The sequence below is a fragment of the Primulina huaijiensis genome, chromosome 10 (assembly GCF_012295235.1).
Source record: "Primulina huaijiensis isolate GDHJ02 chromosome 10, ASM1229523v2, whole genome shotgun sequence".
In the NCBI taxonomy this organism is placed as follows: domain Eukaryota; kingdom Viridiplantae; phylum Streptophyta; class Magnoliopsida; order Lamiales; family Gesneriaceae; genus Primulina; species Primulina huaijiensis.
The window spans coordinates 666,743-680,778 of record NC_133315.1 but is presented as its reverse complement, the minus strand read 5'-3'; the positions used below and the strand labels follow the sequence as shown (position 1 = coordinate 680,778).

General features: G+C 33.9%; 2 protein-coding genes across 3 annotated transcripts; one reads left to right on the top strand and one right to left on the bottom strand.

Annotated features, from left to right (window-relative positions):
- The first annotated feature begins 5,470 nt into the window (after positions 1–5,470).
- LOC140986106 (uncharacterized) lies at positions 5,471–11,464 on the top strand. Of its 2 annotated transcripts, none has more exons than XM_073454107.1 (5): positions 5,471–7,034; positions 9,942–10,000; positions 10,117–10,221; positions 10,518–10,653; positions 11,006–11,464. In XM_073454107.1, the coding sequence occupies exons 1-5, from the start codon at positions 6,330–6,332 to the stop codon at positions 11,333–11,335; spliced, it is 1,335 nt and encodes a 444-aa protein (XP_073310208.1). In that variant the 5' UTR covers positions 5,471–6,329; the 3' UTR covers positions 11,336–11,464. The 2 variants fall into 2 exon arrangements, with proteins under 2 accessions (XP_073310208.1, XP_073310207.1); XM_073454106.1 differs by having other exon boundaries at positions 5,474–7,034; positions 10,093–10,221.
- A 549-nt stretch (positions 11,465–12,013) lies between these two features.
- On the bottom strand, positions 12,014–13,596 carry LOC140986674 (gibberellin 20-oxidase-like protein). The gene is made up of 2 exons (XM_073454987.1): positions 12,881–13,596; positions 12,014–12,752 (listed from the first exon to the last, which is right to left on the bottom strand). The coding sequence occupies exons 1-2, from the start codon at positions 13,219–13,221 to the stop codon at positions 12,158–12,160; spliced, it is 936 nt and encodes a 311-aa protein (XP_073311088.1). The 5' UTR covers positions 13,222–13,596; the 3' UTR covers positions 12,014–12,157.
- Positions 13,597–14,036: the final 440 nt, after the last annotated feature.

Here is a 14,036-nt window from a genome sequence, read left to right as displayed (position 1 = left end):
AAACGACATCAATCAATGAATAAAAATAAATAATAGAATTGAATCAAACTCAAAACATCAAAAATTAATTTGTCTCGGCCCTATCGTGGCCCTGGTCTATTTTTAAGCTCATCTCCAACTTAACCCTTTAGAAAATATTGTAGATTTTATTTTCAAAGATTTGGCTCCATCTTTATCAAGAATTTCAATAATATCAAGATAATAAAATATAAAAATATTTTATTTCCTTTCTTTTAGTATTTTTTCTTTTGAAGTCTTGTAAATTTATTTTATTTCCAAATTTAATCATTTTTCTTCTTTTATTTAAATATACAATTATTAATTCAATTAAGCACATAATTTGGGATAAAAAGTCTAAATAAGCACAAATAAAAATCCCTAAATCTCTATAAGATTTAGGCTTATCACCTACTCTTGTTTGATTCTGAATTTCCTCTCGAAGAGCTATGTTGGTGCGATCGGAGGAGAGTGACATTCTCTCGAGTAAGCATGAACATTTTTTGTGATCAGTCAAGTTAATAACCTAAGGATTAATCTCTGCCTAGTGTAAGATGTGTGCTAGCTTTAATTAAAAGGAGTCACCTAGTTATTCATGGAAAGCCTGTTAATATATTCACTTCCATAAATATTTCAAAAGTTGAATGGTGATTTTTTTTTTTAATTAGTTCTTTTACAGATAAATTGAAGCATAATCTAATTCTGGCTTATTAATTTCAATTTTAAAGAATTTTTATAAATTAGATTAATCAACTTCTCGATTTATACACATTGATTTTATGAAAATCGATCATAGGTTAATTCGGTCCAATAATTCTGGGTTTTGTTACCAACAGCCCATCAACTCCAAATATTGTGGACTTGCCTTAAAGGGACGTTATTGTATTGAGAAGAAATGTAAACTATATTATAAAAACTTCAAAAATTGGAAAAAAAATCCTTTTAAAAAAAAATCAATGAGAATCGTTTATAAGCAAGTTGATTTCATTTGAATTTTAGTCATGTATGTGTTAGATTATTTTATTTAAGTTCATAAAATAATTTTGTTATGATTAACATATTTAAATAAGATAAATATGAGAGACGTCTTATATTCAAAAAAAATTAAATCAAGACTATTATCTATATTAAGATGATAAATATCTTGATATTTGATTTACCTTATCCCAGATAAAAATCATCAAGATTTGCCAAATATCGAGTTACTCTATGATGGTTAAAGAAGGTCTATAAATAATGGCATACATGGTCCCTAAATCAATGCAGTTATTCATAAAAACACAATATCATAAATTTAATAAATGATTGGAAGATCTCTGTTTTCTCATATACGTGAGATCTTGCTACTTGCTAGTTGTAGTATCAAATTCAATATTGATGGCTAGAAGTTATATATAACTCCTTCTTGCCTTTAATTTTTCCGCATATTGATCTGTACATGTTATATTGTGCGTATGTAGATCGAATTTAACTATTTATTATGTTAGTATTTCTAACCGTTGGTATTAGAGCTGTTTTGACTCCGCTTTGATATTTTTGAGAATTTTAAATTGGGCAAAAAATTTGAAAAATTATATTGATGTATTTCTATAATAAATTTTTAAATGATATTCAAATTAAGAATAAACCCCAAATTAAGATTTGAAATTTTAATTTTTAAAAGTTGGACAAGAAACCATAGCCCTCTAATTGGTGAAATTCTCCGCCTTCCGGCGAGTATGGTTGCTGGCCGGAAGCCCATGGGCGTTGGTCTACGACCAATAATTTTGCTGCATGAGTTGGCAGGGATGATGATTGAAATATGGGGGTAGGTTTTTTTAATTTCGAATTAGAAGTTCAAATTTTCAATTTATGGATTTTTGATTTAAGGTATTTTTCGGCTTTTTGGATTGAATCTGATAATTTCGAAAATTTAATATTTTGACTCGATGTAATTTTTTTCATAATTAATTTTGACATTCAAAATTATTTTTGAGATTTAGTTATGTATTTTCATTTCAATGCATTTCCAAATTAATTTTTTTTTAAAAATTGAAATTTTGATTTATAGGTATGTTTGGATTTTTAATTTATAAAAATTCTATAATTTTGTTTTAGAAATATTGACACTCCAAGAACACTTAATTATTTTATTTTCTCCCATTGATATTCATGAATTCCAAACGTTTAACCGTCAAAAATATTTAATTATTTTATTCCTCCTTTCCCATGTGATGAATAAATTGTATCATTCCTAATAAAAATCCAAGTTCAAATTATATATACAAACGATGATCTTACCTAGGCTTCACTAAAGTTATACGCCTTCCGAACAATATAAACATTTAACTATATGTCTCTAACGATCTATAATTCTAGTCTCCCTCCTGATTTGTAGAATTAATCAGACAACAAACAATTTATGGCTAGTAAATTGAAGTCGAATAAAAACTAGAAAACACAATTAAACCAAAGGAAATTCAATCATATAAACAACTGAGTCAAAAAATCATCGTATCAACAGAGCTACGTCATCATCTAGAATGAAAAAGTTAGTTGATAGCGAAATATAAACAAAAACAACGCATATTCGAAAGTCTAGACATCTCAACACAAGAAATAAAAAAGCGAAAGATTAGATGACAAATCAGAAGTGGCGTCTCTGTCCCCAGATTCATCGTTCTTCGTCTTCGTGATCAATCCTTGCGATCCAGAGCGTCTTCAACTTGTGCTCTGTGTCTTCTCTCACGTTTTTCCTTCCAAAAACGTCTGTCTCTTTTTGTTCCCTAGGTTTTCCTTTCTATGTTTCGTCAGGGCCGTAAAGGAAAGCCCATTTTTCGAGTCTTCGCAGGTACTCATGTCGCGGCACTGGTGGTACAATGCCTAGGCGCCCGCTGGGTTGAGGTTTGGCTCCGCGGCGCTGATGGTGTAGCGCCTAGGCGCTTGTTGCTCGGCGATGATAGCGCTGGGGCGCCTGTTCCTCGCACACAGTAGCGCTGCGGCCCTCGTCCATCAACCATTCGACATAAAAATTGTCCCTAATCGTCATCAATCATCCAATAGTGGTTTATCTCCTACACGACACAAAAACAACAAATACCAAATGTAATTCTATCCTGATTCTCATATAAATTAAGTGCAATTCTTGTAGTTATCATCTCTCTACTGGTAAAGTTACTCAACTGCTTCTTTGATTATTCAACAGTAGCACTAGACTAATATGTTACCCAACCGGATCGATCAGAGATATACTAAAACAACTCTCAACTAGGCATAGTTAAAGATATTTTTGAAAGTTAACAGATCAGTAGATAGCTTAAAATAGAAAGCTTGCACACATCCTACCAACTTTAATCTGACTCAGATTATTTCCATCAGTATGTTGTCTGAGAGCTTTTGAATAAAGTGGAATTTAAAAGTGCAAAAGAAAAAAATACATTAAAGAGCATTTAATGAAAGATGCAACACATGTTATTGATGTGTCCATATTGTCGGGCTACAATACAAAGAGTCGTTGAACGAGAAAAAAGACTCCAGTAATATATATAGAGAATGCAAACAAGAATTCAAAGTCAAGAAAGAGAGAAAAAGAGATACACTTGAAGCAAATAATTCAAAAAAAAATTGCATACTCAAAGAATTCTGAGCACACTTCTCATATATCATACTTTGCTCACAGCTCTTTCTTCAAGATATTATCAGATCTATAAGGATCATTCAAAGCTTGAAAAATAACTACTCGATCGTTTTCTGCCAGAGATAGTTCGAGAAGTTGCAAACATGATTCATTCTTTGTTATAGCTGTGGTGTTTTGGTTGTTTGAATGAGAGTCTTAACCATTGTAAAAGATATTAGAAGTTTCAACTTAGTCATTTGATAAGACCTAAGATTGAAGCGGATTGTTACAAAGAATTTGAAAAACCAAAGTCTTCTAATGAATTCATTCTTAAGTGGAAGAAGGGAATACTTAGAATGATTTTGCCTTGGAACTTCCATATATTCTGGGTCATTTACTCTACCGTATTTATTTATCTTGTTGAAGTTATATATTTGAGTATAATAATCAAAAAAATCATTGGACCGTTCTCCCGCTAAAGATGATAATTTGTGATATGTTATCACTAATGGTCCAATACAGAATATGAAGGAAAATTCATTTGTTTTTGTCATTGAAGGTGCTTTACAAATCGTAGAGAAACACCGGCCAGAATGGACTGCAAATGAAAAAAAGAAAACCAACTTGGATAATGTGATCAAAGATATCATTTATAAAACTTTTAATAAAAATATGTTTAGCAAAATTTAAAATTTGTTCTACAGCTAAATAAATATGAGAGAAACTAACTCAACTATGTGAAGAAAATGATCAAACTAAGGAAAACAAGCTGACCGTTGCCATCCAGAAGTTTGACGAAATCAAAATGAATCCTGGAGAAACTCTTAATGAGTTTGATGAATAGTTTAACAATAGTTTGATGAATAGTTTAACAATATCATTATTGAGATTATATCTATTGGTATCTATTGGTAAGGAATATTCTTACCGAGAAATTGTCTTAAAGGTAATGAGAGCATTTTCCAAATAATGTGATGTAAAGACCGCGGTCATGCGAGGATCTAAGGATTTAAACAAGTTGTAGTTGCATAATTTATTTGCTGATCTCAAGGCCTCTGAGTTTGAGCTTGAGATTCGAACTAATGAAGAAACATTCATTTTCCAACAAACCAAGACTCTGACTGCAACCGCTGTTACTCTTTCGGTCAAAGAGACCGTAAGTAAGAAGTTGGCTGAGCAATTAAACCATGAAGCCATGTCTTAATTTGTTAAAAAAATTAGAAAATTTATACGCAAAAATCAATCTAAATTTATTAAATCATATTACAAAAAAGACCATATAAAAGATTGTCAAATATGTTTTAACTGTGACAAGAAAAATCACTTTGCCTTGCATTTAAGTTTAAAAAGTTTGAAACTTAACATCCACAATTAAAATCTTGCTAAAGATTTTCTCTTAAATACAAAATAATGTGCACTTAATGCCTTAAAGTTGATCATTTTCTTCCTGCTTTTGACCAAATAGTATAGTTTTTTTGGTCATGTTACACGCTTAATCTTACTTTCTAAAACAACGTCAAAAATAAATTTTTTTTACTTCTAAGATATAAAATTTTGACAAAATTTATTATGTAAATTAATTTTTATTTTTATTTTAACTTTTCTGATAATTATGTAGATTAATTTTTATTTTTATTTTAACTTTTCTGATAATTGATAAATCTCATTATTATAAAAAAGTATACTTTTTTTAAACAAATTTTTTTAAAACAAAAAAAAAATTATACTTTACTCTCATTTCACGTGTTTTCTTATGTATGCACTTTTTCAAAATTATCTATTTTACTAATTATTAAACTTTGAATTTCATGATAAAAGACAAAAAATTTAAAAAAAAAATTTACATATGCTTTCCGCGAAGTAGCCTGTGTAAAATAAAATAATTTAATGCCAGTTGTTGGTTGAATCGTCGGTTGACTGGCAGGTAACTACTCCTCTCGACTGATCCAGAAATTATGTGATCGAAGAATTTCACCTACCTTACACAGCTAACGAAAGATTAAATTCCTGGATTATTTACGGTTATTAAGCAGAATTTGTTTTCATCTGAGCTCTTTTTTGTTTGGTTCTTGCTCCCAACTACGTGGGCTTTCTGAAAATTCAAGAAACTGGTTTACCCTTGATTTTAACGAGTTTGATGCTTCGATTCTTTATTTTCTTGGGTCAGTTCTAAATTTTGTTTCTGGGTTCTTTTTGTTTTATTGTAAAGATAGTAGTTGGGAGTATATTTGGCTTTTACTTTTTTATGTTAATTAAAACACAAGTAGCGGAAGCCCAATCATTGCTCATTGTTTTTGTTGTTAATTAATAAGCTGCTCTGCATTTTGATCAGATTATTTTTTATTGATTCTGCACATTTATACAAGATTAGAGTTTTTTTTAATCTTTCTTGGTTGTTGCATTCGTATTTGCTTCCCAAATTTTCAGTTTGTTAGCTGTGATTCATCTGTTCTTTTGGTGGTGGTGGTGGTGTTTGTTGTATTCACAGATTTGATCTTGAAGTGGTGAATTTGAAGTATTTACGTCAATTTTGCCGAGAATCCAATCTCCTAGTTTCCAATTCCGTGTTCCTATTTCACTTTCATAGAACTTGTTTTGACATCAATTTTGCTCTTGTGGCATTTTTCACCATTCAAATGAAAATCTATCTGGATGATTTATCATCTCAGGACGCCTCCAGTTAGTTAGAAATACTGTCATGATAGATTATCCTTAGAGGCTTAGACATTAGGAGGCTATGTCAATTATCTGTGGTCTGCCCATTCTTGAGTGTGTATATTGTTTAGCATGTGCTCGATGGGCATGGAAGCGGTGCCTACACACCGCAGGCCATGATAGCGAGACATGGGGCATGGCCACACCCGAAGAATTCGAACCCGTCCCTAGGCTCTGCCGATACATATTAGCTGTCTATGAAGATGATCTTAGACAACCCCTCTGGGAGCCTCCTCGAGGGTATGGAATCGATCCCGATTGCTTAATTAAGAAGAAAAATTATGAGGACACTCTTGGGAAAGCGCCCCCGTACTTGGTATATCTGGATCACGAGCATAACGATATAGTTCTTGCAATAAGAGGCCTTAATCTTGCGAAGGAGAGTGACTATGCAGTTTTGTTAGATAATAAGCTCGGCAGAAGGAAATTTGATGGGGGTTATGTCCATAATGGGCTTTTGAACGCAGCAGGGGTGGTTTTGAATGCAGAATGTGATGATTTGAAGGAGCTGGTAAAAAAATATCCGAATTATACTTTGACATTTACGGGACATTCTCTAGGGTCAGGTGTGGCGGCACTATTGACACTGGTCGTGGTGCAGAACCTTGATAAACTGGGCAATATTGACAGGAGGAGAGTCAGGTGCTTTGCTATTGCACCGGCCAGATGTATGTCTCTTAATTTGGCTGTGAGATATGCTGATGTTATCAATTCTATTGTTCTTCAGGTAATTCGTTTTATACTTGCAGCATCTGATAATGTGGCATGATTTTGTTCTGTATTGAGTCTTTCTAACTTGCTTTGGCTCATATTTTTACCTGTTCTGATGATTTATCTAATATTGACCTGTATATGTAAATGGACATGATTTAGCATCTCGTAGCTTGTGAAGTATTGTATTTAATATTTCTAATACATTTCTCCATTCCCTACTTGAGGAATTATTATTTATTTTTCTCCCCTGCCAGAAGGATTCTCTCAAAAGTTTAGCTAAACAACCAAGCTATGGAACATGGTGGTATCATAATTTTTTAGTTTTTTGTTTCTGCATGAGCATGACATGGATTGAATGTTGGGACATCGAATTCTCGCACCCAAAATGCAGCGAAAGTTTAAAATTTTTCGTCTCGACATTCAAGACGTTGCTTGGGCGTCGTATGTTTAACAAACCATTCATAAGACGTTTAAAATCATACTTTTGCGTTCTCAACGCTTGGACTTCAAACTATTCCGGTTTTACACGGAGATAGTCTTTCTTGTAAATCTTTACGAATGACTCTCCTCTTTGATCGTCTAATCCGGTCCACGATCAGATTCGGTATTCCTTCGCTTGGATTGCACAAGTAAATACAAGCGATTTTGCGTTGAGACTATGTCCTCCGAATTTCCAAAATCCGGAGACGGTGCAGCGACGGCAGTGCGGCGGTGGAAGGAAGCACTTGGCCGAAATTTTCCATTACAAAATGTGTGTGGCCGAAACTTGATGCTTCGAGGAGAGAGTGTTTTTCAATTTTGTGTGCAAGGTTGTGTAAAAATTATAGTATGGTTTATGAGTCCTAGTGGTGTATATATCTAGAGACTCCTAATTAGATTAGGATTCTCTCTCCTACCAGGACTTAAGTCCTTACCCTATTAGGATTATAATTTCATTATATCTAAATTCTTGTATTATTACTTATTATATTATGTATTTGTCAATTTTTGACAACACATGATATATATAATAATAATAATATGTGTACATGTTTAGTAGTCATCACTACTAGTACCGACATTTAATTAGTAAATTCTACATCCACTAAATGAATGATTCCGAATTCATTATAGCTCCGATCGATGATCCGAGGGTGCCGATATGTCACGGATAGTCTTGTTCATATAATGAAAATTGAAAATTTCGAAGATCAAAATTTTCACTTATCATTTGGGCAGTTGTCAGTTTAGTGAACTCCTTCACAAAACAGGCAGTTCCACTATCCTTCCTTATTTAGCAATTAAGCTAACTTCCATTTCTTCCCCCCTATGAAATCAGCTCATAAACTCCTTTATAAGCTTCATGTTTGGTCTCCATCAAACTATAGTCGCCAAATTTTCAACTCCTTGAAATATGAGTATCTCAACGGGAATACAATATCCGATACTTGTGTGACCCTCAATGGTTCAGGGATGCAGCTAGCTGTGGGTTCACATCTCCATGTGATTCATAATAACATTTATTCTTATTCGGGCTTATCCTAGTTAGCCCCATTCTTTTCATCAACTCCTTAATCAAGAATGTCGTAAGTCATTTCTGATTGCACCCATCGGATCATGGTAAGAGTGTCTAGTAGCATCACCCCATGATCCCGTAGGTGTCACTGATACTGCCTGTAAGAACCTTTAGTAATGGTTAGCGTATAGTTCGGTCCCTTCAACTCATATTTCCCAATCGAATCTGCAACCATTGGTATATTGAGAGTTGCATATGAATTTGATAACGATGCGATTTATCTTTGAGTACTAATAGTGGCATGGTATATGCAACTAGGAAAACACATTTCCTTAAATCACATTTCTTGCTCTGGCTAGAGACTCCTTGCACTATTAACTCATCAGATCACATAGGATCTTCACCCGTAGGCGAACTGTGAATCCACGACTATAATGCATTTGCTCCTACGTATTTCGAAACTACACCCAACCTCGCCACCTCATGACCCTCAATGGAGTTGTTAAACGGATCAAAGTGCATGCTGGTACGCATAGCTCTTAAATTGTCCCAGGTCAAAGGACTAATGGTGTACAACCATAATTGCGGACAATTTCACTCGATAAGTAAGAACCACTTGGACAGTCTGAGGGGGGTTGTTCAGTGCATCATCATATGATCACCCATATGTGTGAATGGACATCTTCATGCCTTTGACAATGAAACATGGCCTTTACACCACATATGATAGTGTCGAGCTCGAGCGACCTTTATCTTTGTTTTAGGCGGCAGATTCGACTGGGAACCTGTTTTAGAATATACGGTACACTTCCTAATGAGTTTCATGGCCTTACGTTGCGAGGCGGACCTCGTGATACCTATTGTATATTCAAAGATTTTATCTATACAACTTGCATGGGTATACATATAAAGTATAATGCCATAATCGAATGAAATCGTAAAATATTATTAAAATAAAGATTATTTTACGTTAGAGTCAATAAAAGCCTGATCCACAAGTTGGCTTACCGGACACCTACTCTAACATTGAAATGGAAACTTAAAATAACTTCGAATACAAGGCCATATCAGTTTATGTCTTCCTGTTTCTGATTATTTTCTGTGGGTGGATAACCTAATCATTCTTGTTTTGTTATATAAAATCTTAGACATGAGACTGATGAGTTCATGTAAATTAAAACAAAGCTATGTAACTTTCATGCTTTTCGCATTGCATTTGAACAAATCAATTCTTTATTCTGGTCACATAATCTATCATTCAAGATAGAAGGCAGCTTTTATAAATCACAAATTGGCGAAAAGAGATCAAATCACTGTATTATTTTCATCATTTTTCAGCTCATCACATTGTGGTAAGACTTGTTTGCTTCGTGATGTTCATGAATAAGTTAACTAATTTTTCTGACTTAAAGCTCACTTGATCAGGATGATTTCTTACCCAGAACAGCCACCCCCTTGGAAGACATCTTTAAGTCACTTTTCTGGTAATAATAAGGATTATAAAATTTTAACTCAATCTTTACCTTATTTGTTGTGGTAGAAGAACTAATTTTTCAAATACACACTTCTTTTACAGTTTGCCTTGCATATTATGCTTAAGGTGCGTGGCTGATACATGCATACCTGAAGAGAAGATGCTGAAAGATCCAAGAAGACTATACGCACCTGGTCGCCTTTATCACATTGTTGAGCGAAAACCATTCAGGTATATGAAGGAGAGCGAAGCATGAAAGATTACACTATTAAGTGATAAAGCTTCCCAAACTTATAGTAATTCCATAATTTCTCATAGAATTAATGTGGAATAGCAACATCATGCGTTCATGCTTGTGGAATTTTGATCTGTGGCCGTGACTTTAAATCAAAGTTTTTATCAATTGGTCTCATCCAGAGCTAAAGCAGCGAGTTCTGAAATCGAGAAGACAATTCTTGAAGTGAATTGATAGATATTGTGTAAATAATTTATTGTCTCTTAATTACATATTCCATTCTTTAATGAAGATGTGGAAGATTCCCTCCGGTTGTGAAGACAGCAGTGCCAGTTGATGGAAGATTCGAGCATATAGTTCTCTCTTGCAATGCCACTTCTGACCATGCCATTCTCTGGATAGAGAGAGAAGCCGAAAGGGCTCTTGAAGTATGTTTTTTCTGCTTCTTTAGATTAACTATAGTAGGAAATTTTTTCTAACAATAACAATACATATTATATATCATAATCATAATAATATAAATATAACTAGAGAATGTATTCTTTGTTTCCCAACACATATAGCTGCACAGTTTCAGAAGTAAATCATTAGTTTACTCCAGCATAATGATTCAGGCGGGGTGAGCAGGCGATCGAAAACCTTTCCAATTTTATATGATATTTTGAGAATCACATAGAATGTTCCTTCTTGATGCACTAAATCTCCCCTCGCATATTACATCTCCTTCTCCAGTCTTAATTAACTTATCACATTTTAATACACTTCCCGTCTGAAATACAGTTGATGCAAGAGAAAGATCACGCGCTTGAGAGTCCAGAAAAACAAAGGATGGAGCGTCAGGAGACGTTAGAGAAAGAGCACAGCGAGGAGTACAATGCTGCTTTGCGAAGGGCTGTTTCATTGTCCGTTCCACATGCTTTTTCACCTTCTCGATATGGAACCTTTGATCAAACATCCGATGAAGAGTCCCATAAATCCCTTGGTGATTCCTCACGAGGATCATCGACAAGAAGCAGAGGTAGAGAAAACTGGGATGAGCTGATCGAGCGTCTTTTTGAGAAGGATGATTCTGGTCACATAATACTGAAAAAAACACTAGTTACTGATTGACATTGTAATATAGTCACTGTCAAGTTTCCAGCTGAATTTCAGCGTCATTTTTCTGTTTGAGGTTATGTAGTATGTATTTGGGGTATCAGCAAAAACTAGATATATATGGTTTCAAATTTCAGTTTCAATTTCAAATTACCATAATAATAAAGCATTCCCAGAACACCCAGTGGTCATACTATTTAAAACTATTGGGTCAAAGAAAATGATACAGAATCAAAATTTATATTTGGCGAAAGGTAATGATAATAGTCTAAACTACAAGAGGGTCTATATTTTAGCTAAACGTGGAGCTTCATGTAATTTTTACCTTATTATTTTTCAGTCAAACTGTGTGGTTGCAACTCAAGAAGCTTTTCCATGAGATTCAACTTGCAACTTGCTGATATAAGAGTCAACTACTAATTAAAAAACCCACAATAGCTGAAGATTTTTTATATTGAAGGTAGATCCAATGTGAAATTTGATGTTGTTGCTCTAAATAATATTGAGTTATTTATAGTTTTTTCTTTTTTGGAGTTGGGGGTGGGGAATTTTACAATTGGATTTCGAACCTAACTTCGTCTCAAATTTAAGATCTTGTAGAAATAACAAGTCATTTCGCAGATTTTTCCTCCATTTGATCATGTGTTTCACTAGAAAATACAGGAATTCTTGTGATCAAAAGACAAAATATTGATCTGAAACATTCTTGAGCATTATAATCGCATCATCTCAAATAACTCCTTTTACTAGAGAGGAACCATAAGTACAAATCGACAAATTTATTTGTGCAACACTGATAAAATGAATAGAGAAAATACAAAATGATTATATGAAATCTTACTCGATCCCTGCAAAATGTTTGACAGTGAAACCAACTTTCTCAAACTTTCCTTTCTCGTTGTTCTCTCTGAATCTCAAATAATCTGTGCAAAGAAAAGGCTTGTAGAGCCTCAAATTCCCTTCTCCGACGATTTCATGGGGAGCAGAGATAGTTTTCTCGTCTTCAAAGCACCAAAAGAAAGCAATGGAGAATCGATTCACATTTTGTTTCAGGATAACTCTATGCTCAGATGATCTGAATTTTCCGTTGCTCCAGGCCTCCATCAAGTCACCAATATTCACGACGAGCGTATCCCTGTGTGGATTTATGTCCATCCATTTCCCTTCTTTAGACCTCACTTGGAGTCCACCATGGTCATCTTGATAAACTATGGTTACACAGCTCATATCAGTGTGCATTCCAAGCCCTTCGGTTTCTTGTTCTTCCGTACAGTTGGGTGGAGAATAATTATTGATTCTTAAGTAACCATGGCAACTCTTGAATTCGGATAGGAATTTCATATCAAGATCACTCCCTAAAGACTTGATTACCATTTCAAGAATTGTTTCTGATAAATAGGTCATTCTACTTCCATATTCTGTAAGTATCTCACTAGTAAATGACGAAAAAAATAATCGATAAGCATAATAAATGGGAATCTGATCGAGAAAGTTAGCTAAAGCAACGTAGAAATAATCTTTATCCATAATAAATATGTATTTGTCGTCATAATACTTTACCAGAATTCCGAGTCTGGCTGGTTTAGAAGAGCTTCTGAAGAAATCTGCGCAGAGCCAAAGAAGTCTGGTCCTGATACTCGTAGACTCTCGAAGAAAGGGGAGGCTATGAAATGGGGAGTATATGTTCTTATATCAGATGAAGGACCTGCTTTCTGTTTCACCTCCGAGGGGAGATTAAAAATCTGGCTCGACAAAAAACGCAGTTTCGTGTACAACTCTTTGGATATTCCATGGTTTGTTATGTGAAAAAAACCCCATTCTTTACAGGCTCGAGAAAGGGCAGAAAGAGAAGTAGAGCTTAAGGGCTGTGAAATATCAAAAACAGGAAGTTGTATAGACATTATGAAAAAATTTTGTCCTGTTTTGTGAAGTTTCACTACTAGCTTTAAATAGAAGCTAAATCAACTACTGTCCTTCAATATTTAAATCTCAGAGCACCATATTTCAATATTCGTTCAGAGATACAAATTCTTTCAAAGAATAAAGATTTTGATAAAAGAAGGCTGCAAAAGTTATTACAATATAAAATTCTATGGGTTACCAACCTTTCTTACCAAACTAAGGTTTAAAAGAAAAACATGCATATTCAGTCAATTTAAGAGAAATTTAGATAATATAGAAGTTTGACATAGCAAATGGCTTTAAAATTGAATATTTATCTTCCAGTGGTATTGAGAAAAACAAGTATTGATGAGTTGCCAGGAATGATGGAGCCATGATTGTTAATTTGATATACATAGGCTCTTCAGCTCAAAGTTTTGACTTTAGAATAAATTTCTTATATGCAAGTTGATGAATAGAGAATGTAACTTAGGCACTTAGATGAGATTAGTAATTTTTAACCGGTTGAGGGGTTGGGAGGGACAGCTTCTGTCCCATCTTTATGTAATTTAAGGCAGACCATATTTTTGTAAAAAATAAAATGTTGGAACTGAAGTTAAGTTTGTTCTATGTACCCTCTACAGAGACATTGGAAAATCAACTGGATTTTTAATATTCAATAGTAAATGTCCTTGTTGGGATGTCCCTATTGGGAACAATTGAAGCGTACACTTAAATGACTCTAATTTTATATGGTTACCATCTACTATAATATTTTTGATACAATGACATTTGCTTGGTGCTACAATTCGTGTTAGAGACAGAGTCAAATTTT

Coding starts and splice junctions, on each gene's coding strand:
- LOC140986106 (XM_073454106.1), top strand. CDS start 6,330: ATGTCAATTATCTGTGGTCTGCCCATTCTTGAGTGTGTATATTGTTTA. Junction 7,035..9,941: donor TCAATTCTATTGTTCTTCAG/GTAATTCGTTTT, acceptor TCACTTGATCAG/GATGATTTCTTACCCAGAAC. Junction 10,654..11,005: donor AAGCCGAAAGGGCTCTTGAA/GTATGTTTTTTC, acceptor TCTGAAATACAG/TTGATGCAAGAGAAAGATCA.
- LOC140986674 (XM_073454987.1), bottom strand. CDS start 13,221: ATGTCTATACAACTTCCTGTTTTTGATATTTCACAGCCCTTAAGCTCT. Junction 12,753..12,880: donor CAGCCAGACTCGGAATTCTG/GTAAAGTATTAT, acceptor GTCATTTACTAG/TGAGATACTTACAGAATATG.